General features: G+C 46.3%; 1 protein-coding gene across 3 annotated transcripts in view; it reads right to left on the bottom strand.

The window, feature by feature from the left end:
• The window catches only part of wdr41 (WD repeat domain 41), an 85,455-nt gene that overhangs the window by 32,485 nt on the left and 37,649 nt on the right, over positions 1-15,321 (bottom strand). For all 3 annotated transcript variants that reach the window (XM_085982508.1, XM_085982524.1, XM_085982515.1), the window contains 3 exons: positions 10,275-10,386; positions 5,038-5,100; positions 4,683-4,793 (listed from right to left, as the gene is read on the bottom strand). In XM_085982508.1, coding sequence (XP_085838634.1) covers positions 4,683-4,793; positions 5,038-5,100; positions 10,275-10,386 — 286 coding nt within the window. The remainder of the gene's footprint in view (positions 1-4,682; positions 4,794-5,037; positions 5,101-10,274; positions 10,387-15,321) is intronic.

Genomic DNA, 15,321 nt, shown 5'->3' with positions numbered 1-15,321 from the left:
AAACCTGACTGGAGAGAACTTTGCAGAGGAAAGAGACGTTAGAGTTTGGGTGGTAGTGTGCAAAGACAGAGGGGTCAAGGGCGGGTTTTTTTGAGGAAGGGGTGGTAACAGCAGTTTTGATAGTAGCTGAGGAGAGGGAACCATTTATAATATCAACTAGCATGGGGACCAGGAATGGAAGTTGAGTAGCCAGCAGCTTATTCAGAATGGGGTCAGGGGAGCAGCAGGAGGGTCTCATGGACAAGATGAGCTCGGAGAGGACATGAGGGAAGATGGGAGAAAGATGCTGGTTCATGGTTAGATCAAACAGGAGGCTGAAAACCCCCAAATTTGATGCAAAAATAGTAAAAAAATAAACACCCCATCTATTTTATGATACTTGCCAAGTTCATTTTTTTCCCTCAGTGTACCAATTTTGAATGGCCACAACAGAAGCTAAATGTGCATACGCTCTTAAATAGCTCTTTGAAGAGTTTTTTTATAATGTTTTTGCAGCGCAGTGCTTTTGGTAAACAATTTTTCATATTTCCAAACTTATGACTTAATTTTTGGGGAAGATTTTTGGCAGACATTTTTATACACACCATCAGGTAAGCTTGCTTTTAAAGCAACTCAATTCTATAGTAGAGGTGGTACAAGTCTACAAGATGAAAGAAATCATGTCAGGAGGATCAGCTGTACCCAGGCCATCCTGCAGTCCTTGGCACACCTACTTACCAATTACACAGAATAACTGCCTCTGTTTTTTCCAGGTCAACAGAACAGATCCTTATCACCATCAGCAAGGGCACCATGATAAGCCTGCAACACAGGGAAGGCGCTGCCAGTGGTTCACAAGATCATCACTGCCCTCAATTCTTATGCTAGCTCAGACCCAGCTAGCACTGCAACATCAGGTACTGTGCTAGCCACATATACATCAAAAGGGTGACTGACACATTGTTCAACACTCATTTCCTTTCTAACTGAGCAGTATAAAATGCATATTCAAGTGGCGCATTCCCCAAAATGGAGGGGTAACTGATTTTTGCCATGTTCCACTAGAAGCCCTTGAAAGATGAAAGTGTGGTAAGAGTTTTATTGTGCATTATATCAAACCGCAAGATCTGCTGATGGTAGGGGTATACATGAGATGCAATGAAAGTGGTAAGGAAGATCTGGAAGTTTGTATCAAGACTTGGCATGCGTGTGCAATAAACGTGAAACAGGTCGATAGACTACACTTTGCAGCATGTGCCACCTATACATGGTACTGTTGGTTAGTCTTATGTTTCAAGATCCCTTAAAGTATGCTGTCTTCTCCTGCATACATGTCCAATACTGTAGACAGGGTTCAAGTCTGGCTGCGCCTTCAAGCATGGTAGACTGCTGCCCTCAGGGTAGGATGTCTTTGTGTGACAATCAAGGCAAAACTCCTCCCACCAATCCATGCAGCAACAAGTTAACTTCATTAGCCAAACATGGGTTTTGGGGCTGCACCTCTGCTGCTTCTTCACATATTCAAATTGCGTGCCTTGATATTCTTTGCCCGCCTTACTTCTGTCCACCATTTCCTTCCACTGTAAATAGCCTTTATAAAGGCTGATAAATATTTTAAAACTATTTTTGGCCTCTCTAAAGGCTGAAGGAAATCTTTCCCCCACCCCCCCCCCAAAAAAAATGGCAATACAATGTAATTTAAATGGCAATAAAGAGGCAGCACAAGGTTGTAGCGTCTTGTTGGGGCTGAGTGACCAGGGGTGCGGAGTTGAAGGCTTGCAGTGATCAGGGTGTAAAGAGTCCCAGGCCATAATTTGCACACACTCCCCAGTAATCTCAGCTCCTTTTAATTTGGAGCAGAAGAGTTTTAGGGCTGCATGCATCCAAATCCACAAGCCTGCCTGAATACTCACTGCATAAGGCTTGGTGTTCTACAGGGAACATATTCAAAATATTTAAATGACCAGATCCTGCTGAATTAAGGTGCCACTCAAACAGCCTAGGTGCACTCCAGAGTGAAAGTTGTTTCTTCTTTCCCTCTTCTCCCCTGGATCAGGGAAATGGTCCTACTGTGTCAAGATCTGGAGGTAAGCCGCCAGAGGTTAAGCAATTTTCCAGTTGCTTAACCTCATGTATAGAAGACAACTGTCAAGTGCATACTGGGAATGGAGTGGGCAAGCTCATTCCTTCCAGAATAGATATTCAAAAAGGGGGTGAACTACAATGTGAATTTTAAAAGTTTCATAAGAACAATTTTCCACTCCAGGAAAAGTTTAGGCTTTTCGCTGAGCTACAGGCAAAAGCAATCCAACAACAGAATGAATTGACTAGCTGCAACTTTGCAGGGTCAGTTTGTTTGAATAATTATTCAAAGCCACCTGCACAGCTTTCGTCTTGCATGGGGAGATAATATTTTGGGGAAATGTGTATAATCCGGCCAGAAGCTCAAATTTAAAGGGGCGTGAGCACAGTAAGTGGCTGCATATGGAGTACAGGAAACTCTCGTTTAAACAGCACCTAAATTCTCTATTAACCGGCAAAATTCTCACTCCGAAAACAACACCTCAATAACCGGCAATGTTGCCGACTCCAAGTCTCCCGCAGAGTTAGTCAGTGGGGGTAGTTCTCCAAACTGCCACTACTCGGCTTCTTGGTGCTGTCGGAAGTTGGAAGACCTCAATACCCCTGTAACAGGAGTCTGACTCTCCCGCGCTGCCGGTAGTCTCTTCTGATCCGCCATTTTACAGGGTACTGTGTGTCTCCCACGCTGCTGGTAGTCATTGCATTGCATTACCCTCAACTGGCAGTACTGTACTTAATCAAGCATCTTCCACCATCCATTTAACACAACATTCTGTAGGTGAGTACCCAATTACTGCATACTGCACATTTATTGATTTTTTTTATTTTTCTTTGTTAAAAATAGCCTCGGTAGATAACCCCCTCCGTCATCCGGAATTTTTGATCAACCAGCAACACGCCGGTCTCGTCGGTGCCGGATACCAAAGAGTTTCCTGTATTAACCTTTATAAAGCTTCAATAAGAATTGTAGATATTTGTCAGCTGGGGTGGCAAGAAGTACCAGTCAAAAATGAAGTGAAAAGAAACCCATGTTGAGGCACAAAACAGATTCTGCAAGCAAGTGACAGCACTGATAGAACTGCTGCATAAGGTGAATGCGAAGAGGGTTGCCTTGTTTGGTACTTCAAAGCAACTTCCCTACAGGACATTAGTGCACCATTCTTAGAAGCAGGTTAAACAATTCATATACTACCTGCAGGGTCTGGAAAAAGGTGCGCAAGACAACTGCACACTATAAGGTAATGGTAAGACTACCCGATAATTTTTTATCGGTTGAGTAGATCGTCAACCATTGCATGTCACAAAGTGCTGCCTCTCAACCTGCTTCGCATTTACTGCTTGCTATTCTGAGCCCCAACACAAACTTACAGCTATTTCATGGCATCTCATAAATACCCATATCACAGGATGCAAAGTTGCCACTGAAAGTTTTGCCACACACACCACACACTAAGCCATTGTAAAATAATCTATCCACCTGGTGGCGACCTAAACTAAATTTGGCCTGTGCACCTAGAGAAAGGTTTCCCTGTTACCAGTTTAGGTGGTAGAAACATAGAAGATAGGAGCAGGAGTAGGCCATTCGGCCCCGCTCCGCCATTCAATGAGATCATGGCTGATCATCCAAACTCAGTACCCTGTCCCTGCTTTCTCCCCATATCCCTTGATCCCTTTAGCCTTAAGTATAACAATCATTACTGAGATTAGCTTTTTATTCCAGATTTATTTAATTGAATTTAAATTCCCCAGCTGCCGTGGTGGGATTTGAACTCATGGATCATTAGTCCAGGCCTCTGGATTACTAGTCCAGTAACATAACCACTATGCTACCGTACCCCTAGACGTGAAGGCACATCTCCTGTGGCATGCCCAAGTCTGTGACACCTACCCCAGAAACAGGTAGCCCTTGCTCTGATCATTCCTCAGCAATTCCTCATCAAGTTCCCCAAGAGCAAGAAAAGGCACATCATAACATATTGGGGTGGTAAAATGAGTATTAACTTCCTTGAAATGTTGCAATTTGACATCACACAAGCAAACCTAAAAAACTCAAAAATTAAGTCAAAAACAAAGGGGAAAAAATGCAACAAAATACAAAAACAATACTTAAAAAGTTAAAATTTCTATCATGTTAAAGATATGCGTGCTAGTTCAGGATTATCTCTAAGAAAAATCGCAAAGGGCAGAAAGTACAATGATTTTTGGAACCCACTAGGCTCCCTGCACGTTTCCTGGGCAAGCAGGAAATTGTGGGCTAAAAATACATTTAATTAATTTTTGATGGCCAAATAAGGCTTGTGTGCTGTCAGAGAGCCTCCAACAAGCTCAGTTTTCTTTAAAAAGATGGGTTACACTATCTCGGTGCAGAGCAGATGCAAAGCCTAAACCTGGGTTCTCCTGATCACCCCTCCCTCCCAAGTATAAAATTGATCCTAATATTGACTGTTTTGAGTAATTTGTAATTTGCACTTTTTGTGGTGCATGGCTCTGGGCTATTTCCAGTACCCCAAGAAAAGGATTGTTCTGTATTGCATCAAATTTACATTCACCTCCAGCTGAGGAAAGAACTGTTAATGCAATCAATCCAGATAACTCCAAGTAAAATAATAAAATGAATTTACCATTTATACTGATTAGTGCTCTAATATCATCTTCATGGTTTGAGAGTCGTCTCATCTCAATAATATCCCAAGTGTGAGATTCTGATGATGGTGGTACCAGCTTGAAAATAACTTAAACAAGAAGATAGCAAAGTACAGTAATATATTAAATAATCTAAACAAGTTTTTTTTTTAATGCAACACAGCAAAAACTTAATTGATTTGTACACTGAACAATTCTGAATTTGTTTGGATAGCTTGCAAATTAGAATGCCATACAAAAATGTAGTTAACAGGCTGTTCTTTCATTTTTAATTCTCTCATTTCTTTTTGATTAGACTTGTATGTGCTTGTGCAACTTTAGTAAAAGTCTTACCTAGCTCCTTCCTGATCACTGCAGCAATGTTGTTTTTTGGTAGTTCTATCATTGAGCTCACATCTGTTTAAAAAATATATAAAAACAGATTTAATAGTTACCAGTAAGTGTGCCAGGTGACAGATATATCCTTAATACCCAATATGTAAGAAGCCCACTAAGGCAGGAACATAGGAACAGGAGTAGGCCATTCAGCCCCTCGAGCCTGTTCTGCCATTCAATGAGATCATGGCTGACCTGCAACCTAACTCCATATACCCGCTTTTGGCCCATATCCCTTAGTACCTTTCGTTAACAAAAAGCTATCAATTTCAGATTTAAAATGAACAATTGATTTAGCATCAATTGCAGTTTGCGGAAGAGAGTTCCAAACGTCTACCACCCAGCTTGCGAGTGGCTTGCGCGGGACTTCCCAATTGACGCATGGCCGTGCGCCTTAGGGAGAGCATTGGCAATGATCACAATACAATAAGGTTTAAGATAATGATTGCGAGAGATTTAGATAGTACAAAGATTAAAGTAAATTGGAAAAAAATGTCAACTATGACAAAATGACAATGGAGCTAAGGAAGGGTAACTGGAGAAAAATATTGACAAAAAGGTAGACGAACAGTGGGTAATGTTTAAAGGAGAGATCAATTAAGTTCAGGAGAAATATATTCCACTAAAAAATAAAACAAACTAATCAAGAATGAGGTCCCATGGATAAATAAAGAGATCAGGATAACATTTAATTTGAAGAGAACGGCATACACAGAGTACATAAACAATAAAGGAAAGGATAACAAAACGGAACGTTATGAGCATAGGAATAGGTGTACCCGTAACTAGTAGCAATCCTACAACTCACTAATATTCACCCTGTACTGCACAAGGTGTGGTCAGGCTCTCCAGTTACTTTAAGTAAAAGTGCCACTTTTAACAGGCTCTCTCTCCATATCTCTTTGGACTCTGGGTTGGACTCTCAACTGGGAGCCTCAGTCAAAGCCAATCTGTACTTTGAGTTCACATATAAAAACAGACTAACACAGACCAACGTGAACCAAACCAAGAGATTATGCAAAGGGCACAAAGGGCAGTGAGCTCTGTGTTTGTGTGCACTTCTTCACTGCATTAAACTCAGCCCTGCACCAACATTTCTAAACCACTCCCTGGGCTCAGAACCAATAAAAGGAGAGTTTTCATAGAATGATAGAAATTATAGCACAGGAGTATGCCATTCGGCCCCTGCCATCTGTCAACCATTCTTTCCAGATCCTTTTATATTCCTCCTTTTCAAATACTTAGCCCATTCCCTTTTAAATTATGTTCTAGTCTCCGCCTCAATAGGTGGCGAAGCATCCCATGATGCAATAGCCCTCAGTTCAAATTTCCTTCCTTTCCCCTTCTCCCTTGGTTCTTCCAGTGAGAATCCTCAGTCTCAGTCACCTTGTTCCCCATTGCTCATCAGTGGAAACAATCTTTCACTGTTCACCCACAGTAAAGTCCTCAGGTTTTACTGATCCCTTTACTGGCTGCTCCGCTCTTGGTGCCGCTCCCACTCACCTGTTGCTGCTGCTCCCAGCTTTATTGGAAATGCTGGGTCCCAGGTCCACACCATTCCCTAGTCTCCCTCTTCCCCCGGCCATTCCCCAGTCTCCCACCGAAGCCCAACCACCGACCCCATTCCCCCTCTCTCTTCCCGAGCCGCCATTCCCCAGTCTCCCTCTTACCCCTTCGCCGAGCACCCAGTCCCCCATCTTCCTCTCTCCCGACCCCCAATTGTGGGCAATTTTCCAATCCACTGTCGCAGCAGACCAAGTAACTTGCTGCAGCAAAGGACTTTAAAATCTACTTTTACATACAAACATTGTTTCTTCTATTGCAGGCTGATATAAAAGTATCGTAAAAGAAAGTGGAAAAGGGACGCTTTACTTGAAAAATACCAGTGGGAGACAATGCAAAAAAATGATTGGTCTAAAAAAAAAAATCACCAAAAAAAGGCAGCAAGAATGACCTAAAGATCAGTGCAAAATAGTTGGTAGCAAAGTTTAAGAGCAGAAAGTGTTACAAAGCTCAATTCAGCAGCTTTGATGCTTTTGGTTTTACATAGGATATACGGCACAGAAACAGGCCATTCGGCCCAACCAGTCCATGCCAGCATTTATGCTCCACATGAGCCTCCTCTCGTCGTTCCTCATCTAAATCTATCAGCATAACCCTCCATTCCCTTTTCCCTCATATGCTTGTCCAGCCTCCCCTTAAATGCATCTATACTATTTCGTTTCAACCAAGTGGTAGCAAGTTCCACATTCTCACCACTCTTTGGGTAAACAAGTTTCTTCTGAATTCTCTGTTGGATTTCTTGGTGACTATCTTATATTGATGGCCTCTAGTTATGCTCTTCCCCACAAGTGGAAACATTTTCTCTATATCCACTCTATCAAAACCTTTCATAATTTAAAAGAGATCTATCAGGTCACCACTAAGCCTTCTTTTTTCAAGAGAAAAGAGACCCAGCCTGTTCATCCTTTCCTGATATGTATACCCTCATATTTCTGGTATCATCCTTTCCAATTCTATCCTTCTAGAAATAAACCCTAGCGCTTTGTTTGCTTTTTTTATGGCTTTGCTAACCTGTGTCGCAACTTTGTGATTTGTGTATTTGTATTCCTAGATTTCTTTGTTCCTCCACCCCACCTAGACTCGCACCCTCCAAGTGATGTGACCTCTCTATTCTTCCTACCAAAATGTAATCTCACATTTATCTGTGTTGAACTTCATTTGCCAATTATATGCCCATTCTGCAAGTTTATTAATGTCCTCCTGTAACTTGTTGCAGTCCTCCTCAGTATTGACTATCTCGCCCAATTTGGTATCATCTGCATATTTAGAAATTGATTCCCAAGTCTAAATCGTTAATGTAAATTGTGAACAGCAGTGGTCCCAGCACTGATCCTTGTGGAACATCACTACCCACCTTCTGCCATTGTGAATAGCTACCCTTTACTCCTACTCTCTCTGCCCTGAAGCCAGCCAGCAATCCATTCTGCTACTTGTCCCGACTCTGCATTCTCTGACCTTGTTCATCAGTCTATTATGGGGTACCTTATCGAAGGCCTTTTGAAAATCCAGATAAATTACATCTATTGCATTACCATTGTCTACTCTCTCTGTTACCTCTTCAAAAAATTCAATAAGGTTGGTCAAGCAAGATTTTCCCTTTTGAAATCCATGTTGACTATTCATTATTATGTTTTTGGTTTCTAGATGTTCTTCTATTTTCTCCTTTAGTAGGGATTCCATTATTTTCCCTACCACCAATGTTAAGCTGATTGGTCTAGAATTCCCTGGACATCATCTATCCCCCTTAAATATCAGTATTACGTTTGCTATCCGCCAGTCCTCTGGCACTATACCTTTTTCTAACGAATTATTAAATATGTGTAGTAATGACTCTGCTATCTCTTCCCTAGATTATTTTAAAATGCGTGGATGCAATCCATCCAGACAAGGGGTTTTATCCTCTTTGAGTTTGATTAATTTATTTAATATATCTCCTTTTTTAATTTTAAATGCACTTATCTCATTACTAGTCTCATCATCCAATGTCATGTCCACCTGTTCTATCTCCCTGGTAAATACTGAAGCAAAATAATTATTTAATATTTCTGCCATCTCTCTATCGTTACCTGTGGTATTATCCTGACTATCCCTTAATGGCCCTATTCCCATCCCAACCTCCCTTTTTTTTATTGATGTGCCTATAAAATATTTTACTATTTTGTTTTCTGTTCCTTGATCATTTAATTTCATAGTTCCTCTTTGCCTCCCTAATTGTTTTTGACTTCTCTCCTAATCTTTACATATTCTCTCTTATCATGCACTCCCCTGCTGTCTGTGTACTTAATTGTATGCCTCTTTCCTTACTCTCAATTGTGCCCTTATGGCTTTATTCATCCATGGAATCTCATTATTGTTTAGTTTGTTCTTTCCTTTTAGCGGAATATATTTTTCCTGCACTCTGTTGAACACCATTTTAAATGTTTCCCATTGCTGTTCTACATCGTTGTTTGCCAATATTGTTGCCCATTTTTTTCCCCCCCAAGTTCTATTCTCAGACCCTCAAAATCAGCTTTTCTCCAATCCATTAACCTAGTTTTCGCCATATTTACGTCCTTCTCAATTATCATCTTAAAGCGTATTATATTATGGTCAATATTGCCTATATGTTCCCCTACCTTTACTTCTCTTGTCTGCTCTGGTTCGTTCCCCATTACTAGATCCAATATCAAATCCTCCCTTGTTGGGTTTTTTACATATTGGGTTAGAAAGGAGTCCTGTAAACAATGTAAGAACTCCATTCCCTTATCCCCATTACCTACCTCTTCTGTCCAATTAATATCGAGGTACTTAAAATCCCCCATGATTATTATTCTATGTTTTTTACTCATTTCCCTAATTTGTCTGCATATTTCTTCCTCCACCTCCCTTCCACTATTAGGTGGTCTGTAGACTATGCCTATTAGAGTGATTGATCCTTTATTATCTTTTATCTCTATCCATATGGATTCTATTTTTGTCTTGCTGATATCTACGTCACTTTTTTTGCTGCCATTATGTTATCCCTAATAAGTACAGCTACTCCACCTCCCCTTTTTCCCTCCCTATCTTTTCTAAATATGTTATACCCTACAATGTTTAATTCCCAGTCCTGATTTTTCTGTAGCCATGTCTCAGTAATCCCAATGTCTGGTTCCTCGCAATGTATGATTGCCTCCAGCTCCCCTGTTTTATTATGGACACTGTGTGCATTGCTGTACAGACAGTTTAACTCATTGTTAATAGGATTTCCTCTCACTTTGTGTTTAACCATCTTTTTAGACTTATGTTCTAGAACTCTATTTATTCCCTTGCCATGAATATCCTCCCTTACTTTATTCTTTCCTGTGTTCTCTTTTCCTGTTTTGTTTATATTTAGGCTGATGACGTTTCTTGTAGATCCCTCCCCTCATCTTACTAGTTTAAAGCCTTTGCTACTTCCCTATTTACCCTTTCCGCTAAGACAGGGTCCCATCCCGGTTCAGGTGGTATGTTGCTAATAGTTTAATCTGATTTTATACTGCAATTTTCCATCTAAGGTTGGTTCTCCTAAGCAAGATCTAGTAATCCAGTTTCTTGAAAGATCATCTTGGAACATAAAAAGTGAAACATTAAAGGGAATGTCCGGATAAGCGCAGCATATTGAAACACAATACCTGCATCTTTAAAGCAAATTGTTTTGCAGAGCAATTCTGCATGACAGTTCCAAATGCATAGTTTGTCCCCTCCAGAAAGCCACACATCAAGTCTTTCGATAATCATCAGACACTGCCAAAATAAACCAAACAATAAGGTTACAAGTGCAATGCATTTTGGCAAATTAGTCTCCAGTGGATCTATCCTTACACAATCTTTAGTTCAAATCCCTAGACTGGTACATTGCAAAACATACAGATCACCTGGTACAACAATTATACAGGAAACTTTGTGCTATCCGGCACCGACGGGACCGAGCTGTTGCCGTTGCCTAAAAAGTGCCGTACACTCCAGAGTTAATGTTGAAAGATACGGAGATATCTCCGTATCTGACAACAATCACTGTTGCTTAGCAACAGCTTCTAAACACTCGTGTGTGGCTGCAAGGGTCTGTAGCTAAAGCTGTTGCTATAGCTACAGACCTTGCACTGCTTGACTGTGGAAAAAAAAGCAAAGAAAACAACCAAGAAGAATAAAAAACGGCACCTGATTTCTGCCGGTGGCTCCAGTTTGCCGGATAGCTCACCTCCGGATAGCACAAAGTTTCCTGTATATATTTGGGCACTAAGGGAATCAAGGGACATGGGGATAGGGTGGGAAAGTGGCGTTAATGTAGAAGTTCAGCCATGATCTTATTGAATGGTGGAGCAGGCTCAATAGGCTGTATGGCCTACTCCTGTTCATATTTCTTGGCCCGTATTTTCCGATTGCAGGCCTCCCGCATGCGGAGGCCTGCGATCTGGAAAAATCTAGGCCCTTACCTGAAAGCTCCCGGGACGCACATGCTTCCATTCCTGGGCCTCTCGAAACTCCAAGTGCGCAGGGCCCACGTATCCCAGAGGCGCATGTAGTTCGCAGCGTCCCTGGGATCACGTGGGCCATGGGGAACCAATCAAAGAAGGGAATCTCCCTTCATACACTGACCTGTCAAATATATGAATGGAGATCACCCCAAAAATATAGTAAAACTTTAAATAAATGTTTAAAAATCACATTTTTTAAATGACTTGAAATTACACGGCACGGTAGCATAGTGGTTAGCACTGTTGCCTCACAGCGCCAGGGACCCGGGTTCAAATCCGGCCTCGGGCGACTGTCTGTGTGGAGTTTGCACATTCTCCCCGTGTTTGCGTGGGTTTCCTCCGGGTGCTCCGGTTTCCTCCCACAGTCCAAAGATGTGCGGGTTAGGTTGATTAGCTATGATAAATTGACCCTTAGTGTTAGGGGGATTAAATACGTGGGGTTACGGGGATAGGGTGGGATATGTGTTGGTGTAGGGGTTACAGGGATTGGGTGGGATATGTGTCGGTGCAGGCTCGATGGGCCGAAATGGCCTCTACCTGCACTGTGCGGTTTCTGTGATTCTGTGATTCTGTGAAATTAAACATTTTAAACAAAAATTTAATTTTTTGAAAGAAATAATTTACGTTTTTTACAGGGCTAAAAATAAACTTACTTTTTTTAAAGTATTTTTAAATGATAAATCAGTGGAAAAAATGTTTTTCCAACTCTTATCCTGGTAAAAGCAGGCCTTACTCCTGCTTTTACCAGGCATAAGAATTGTAAGGGTTTTCTGCGGGCGGAGAGTCTCCAAAAAGCAGAACTGTCCGCCCGCAGAGGCCCTTCTCCAGGGCAGCCGGAGGATCTGTCAAGACCATTCTTGACATTCAGAAATGCCGGATTTCAGCGCATGCGCTGTACATGCCTGAAACCTGCATTTCCGATGTCCCTACGGGTGGATACACAGCGCGTATCCACCCGTAGGGATCGGAATATCTGGGCCCTTATGTTCTTACATGTGGTTACAGCATACTGTTTTCATGCATGGAGTGGAAAGGTACATAGTTATTAAAACTCAAAAAGTGATTCTTGGAATATGTACAAGATAATGAAAGGGTTGTTGTTTGGTTCACCTAAAACAGATGCACATTATATTAACGCGCAGTAGAGAAGCATTAGACTGTTCTTTGTATTTGTACAAATATGCAAGGCTTGAGCAAGTTGACCATACACACTACTAATCAAGGCGCATAAGCCACATCAAAAATTATCCAATCAATACATAAAAGCAGGTCATTAGCATTTTGTCAAGATTACATAATATACCCACATCTGTATTCTATTAAAACAATTACAACGCGCCCCATTCCACCAGTGGAAAAAAGTTTGTTAGCAAATTGGCTGATAGACCAAAGTCTTTTTTTTTAATACCAATTTCACTATTAACCTCCCTGACTTTATAAAGGTTTACATCAATATGGCCAAAACAATTGTTTTGCGTTAAATTCAAAAGGGGCGACAGAAAAACTGCCAGAGTTTATGGCAGGGACCAAAGACATTGGCCGGCGAAGGAACGGCTTTTGCCATTCACCTTGCGTACAGTTGCCCAGAGACCTTTTCACAGGCTTGTCAGCGGAGATTTCTAGTTTTCAGGCATTTAATCCAATGCTGCGCCCTCTACAGGGAAACTGTGGCGTCTAGGCCAAGCAGCAGGGAGGCTCTTCAACCAGGTTGAAGAATCCTCACTGAGACATGCAGACTGCAAAGCAGGAAGTAAAAAAACAGGAAATATAAATTACATTTAAATCATTGTACAGGAAGTGAAATATATATATATATATATTAAAAAAAGGATAGTGGTGTCTGTCTGTCTGTCTGTCCGGGCATCACTCAAAAGTTATAGCGCATACGTACACATATGTTATATCACACATATGTTATATCAAAAGAAAGGTTATGATTAGGAGGGTGTCCTAGGCGTATTTACTTTTTAAAAAACGTTCAAAAAACATACAAAATCCGCTAATTAGCGGTTGACCAATCAGGGGAGCGTCATAGGCATTTTTGACCAATCAGGGGAGTTTCATAGGCGTATTTACTTTTAAAAAACGTTCAAAATAGCGGTTGACCAATCCGGAGGTGAGTGGCGGCCATTACAGACCGGCCGGTCCTGCAGCTAAAAAAAATACTCTCTCTCTCTCGCTCTCTTCTCCCCCAGTCTCTCTCTCTCTCTCTCGCTCTCTTCTCCCCCCAGTCTCTCTCTCTCTCTCTCCTTCCCCCCACTCTCTCTGAGCCATCCCCGACCGAAATCGGACACGGGAGTCCAAGCGAAAGGCATTCGTCTGCCGCCCAGCCAACCAGGTCCAAAGGCCCGCCGCGTTAACGATGAGGAACCCCGGGCTCGCTTCAGAGCGATGGGCACCCGGCCTCCCGGTGTCAGACTGACTCCGTTCTGGGGGGGGGGGCGGGGGCAGGGAGAGAGGGGGGGGAAGGGAGAGGGGGGGGCGGGGAGAGAGGGGGGGGCGGGGAGAGGGGGGGCGGGGAGACAGGGGGGGGCGGGGAGAGAGGGGGGGGCGGGGAGAGAGGGGGGCGGGGAGAGAGGGGGGGGCGGGGAGAGAGGGGGGGGCGGGGAGAGAGGGGGGGGCGGGGAGAGAGGGGGGGGCGGGGAGAGAGGGGGGGCGGGGAGAGAGGGGGGGGGCGGGGAGAGAGGGGTGGGCGGGGAGAGAGGGGTGGGCGGGGAGAGAGGGGTGGGCGGGGAGAGAGGGGTGGGCGGGGAGAGAGGGGTGGCGGGAGAGGGGGGGGCGGGGAGAGAGGGGGGGGCGGGGAGAGAGGGGGGGGCGGGGAGAGAGGGGGGGGCGGGGAGAGAGGGGGGGGGCGGGGAGAGAGGGGGGGGCGGGGAGAGAGGGGGGGGCGGGGAGAGAGGGGGGGCGGGGAGAGAGGGGGGGGCGGGGAGAGAGGGGGGGGCGGGGAGAGAGGGGGGGCGGGGAGAGAGGGGGGGCGGGGAGAGAGGGGGGGCGGGGAGAGAGGGGGGGCGGGGAGAGAGGGGGGGGCGGGGAGAGAGGGGGGGCGGGGAGAGAGGGGGGGGCGGGGAGAGGGGGGGGCGGGGAGAGGGGGGGGCGGGGAGAGGGGGGGGCGGGGAGAGGGGGGGGCGGGGAGAGGGGGGGGCGGGGAGAGGGGGGGGCGGGGAGAGGGGGGGGCGGGGAGAGGGGGGGGGCGGGGAGAGGGGGGGGCGGGGAGAGGGGGGGGCGGGGAGAGGGGGGGGCGGGGAGAGGGGGGGGCGGGGAGAGGGGGGGGCGGGGAGAGGGGGGGCGGGGAGAGGGGGGGCGGGGAGAGGGGGGGCGGGGAGAGAGGGGGGGCGGGGAGAGGGGGGGCGGGGAGAGGGGGGGCGGGGAGAGGGGGGGCGGGGAGAGGGGGGGCGGGGAGAGGGGGGGCGGGGAGAGGGGGGGGCGGGGAGAGGGGGGGGCGGGGAGAGGGGGGGGCGGGGAGAGGGGGGGGCGGGGAGAGGGGGGGGCGGGGAGAGGGGGGGCGGGGAGAGGGGGGGGCGGGGAGAGGGGGGGGCGGGAGAGGGGGGGGCGGGGAGAGGGGGGGGCGGGGAGAGGGGGGGGGCGGGAGAGGGGGGGCGGGGAGAGGGGGGGCGGGAGAGGGGGGGCGGGAAGAGGGGGGGCGGGAAGAGGGGGGGGGGGGGCGGGGAGAGGGGGGGGCGGGGAGGGGGGGAGGGGCGGGGAGAGGGGGGAGAGGGGGGGGCGGGGAGAGGGGGGGGCGGGGAGAGGGGGGGGCGGGGAGAGGGGGGGGCGGGGAGAGGGGGGGGCGGGGAGAGGGGGGGGCGGGGAGAGGGGGGGCGGGAGAGGGGGGGCGGGGAGAGGGGGGGGCGGGGAGAGGGGGGGGCGGGGAGAGGGGGGGGCGGGGAGAGGGGGGGGCGGGGAGAGGGGGGGGCGGGGAGAGGGGGGGGCGGGGAGAGGGGGGGCGGGGAGAGGGGGGGCGGGGAGAGGGGGGGGGGGGGCGGGGAGAGGGGGGCGGGGAGGGGGGGGCGGGGAGAGCCAGGCAGACACAGGCAGACCAGGCTGCCAAGAGAGGACAGGATATGCTCTCACTGCAGTCAGGGAGTGGTGGAGACAGAGATGCACTTCCTCACAGCTTGTGGAAAATATCAGGGCATCAGGGAGAATTTCTACCAAAAATTCTCACAAATATGCCCTGATTTCAGAAATCTGAATGACAACCACAAAC

The sequence above is a fragment of the Somniosus microcephalus genome, chromosome 1 (genome assembly GCF_052327205.1).
Source record: "Somniosus microcephalus isolate GS21.2 chromosome 1, FLI_Smic_1.0, whole genome shotgun sequence".
NCBI lineage: Eukaryota > Metazoa > Chordata > Chondrichthyes > Squaliformes > Somniosidae > Somniosus > Somniosus microcephalus.
The sequence above is the reverse complement of the archived record's forward strand: the minus strand, read 5'-3'. Positions and strand labels throughout refer to the sequence as shown.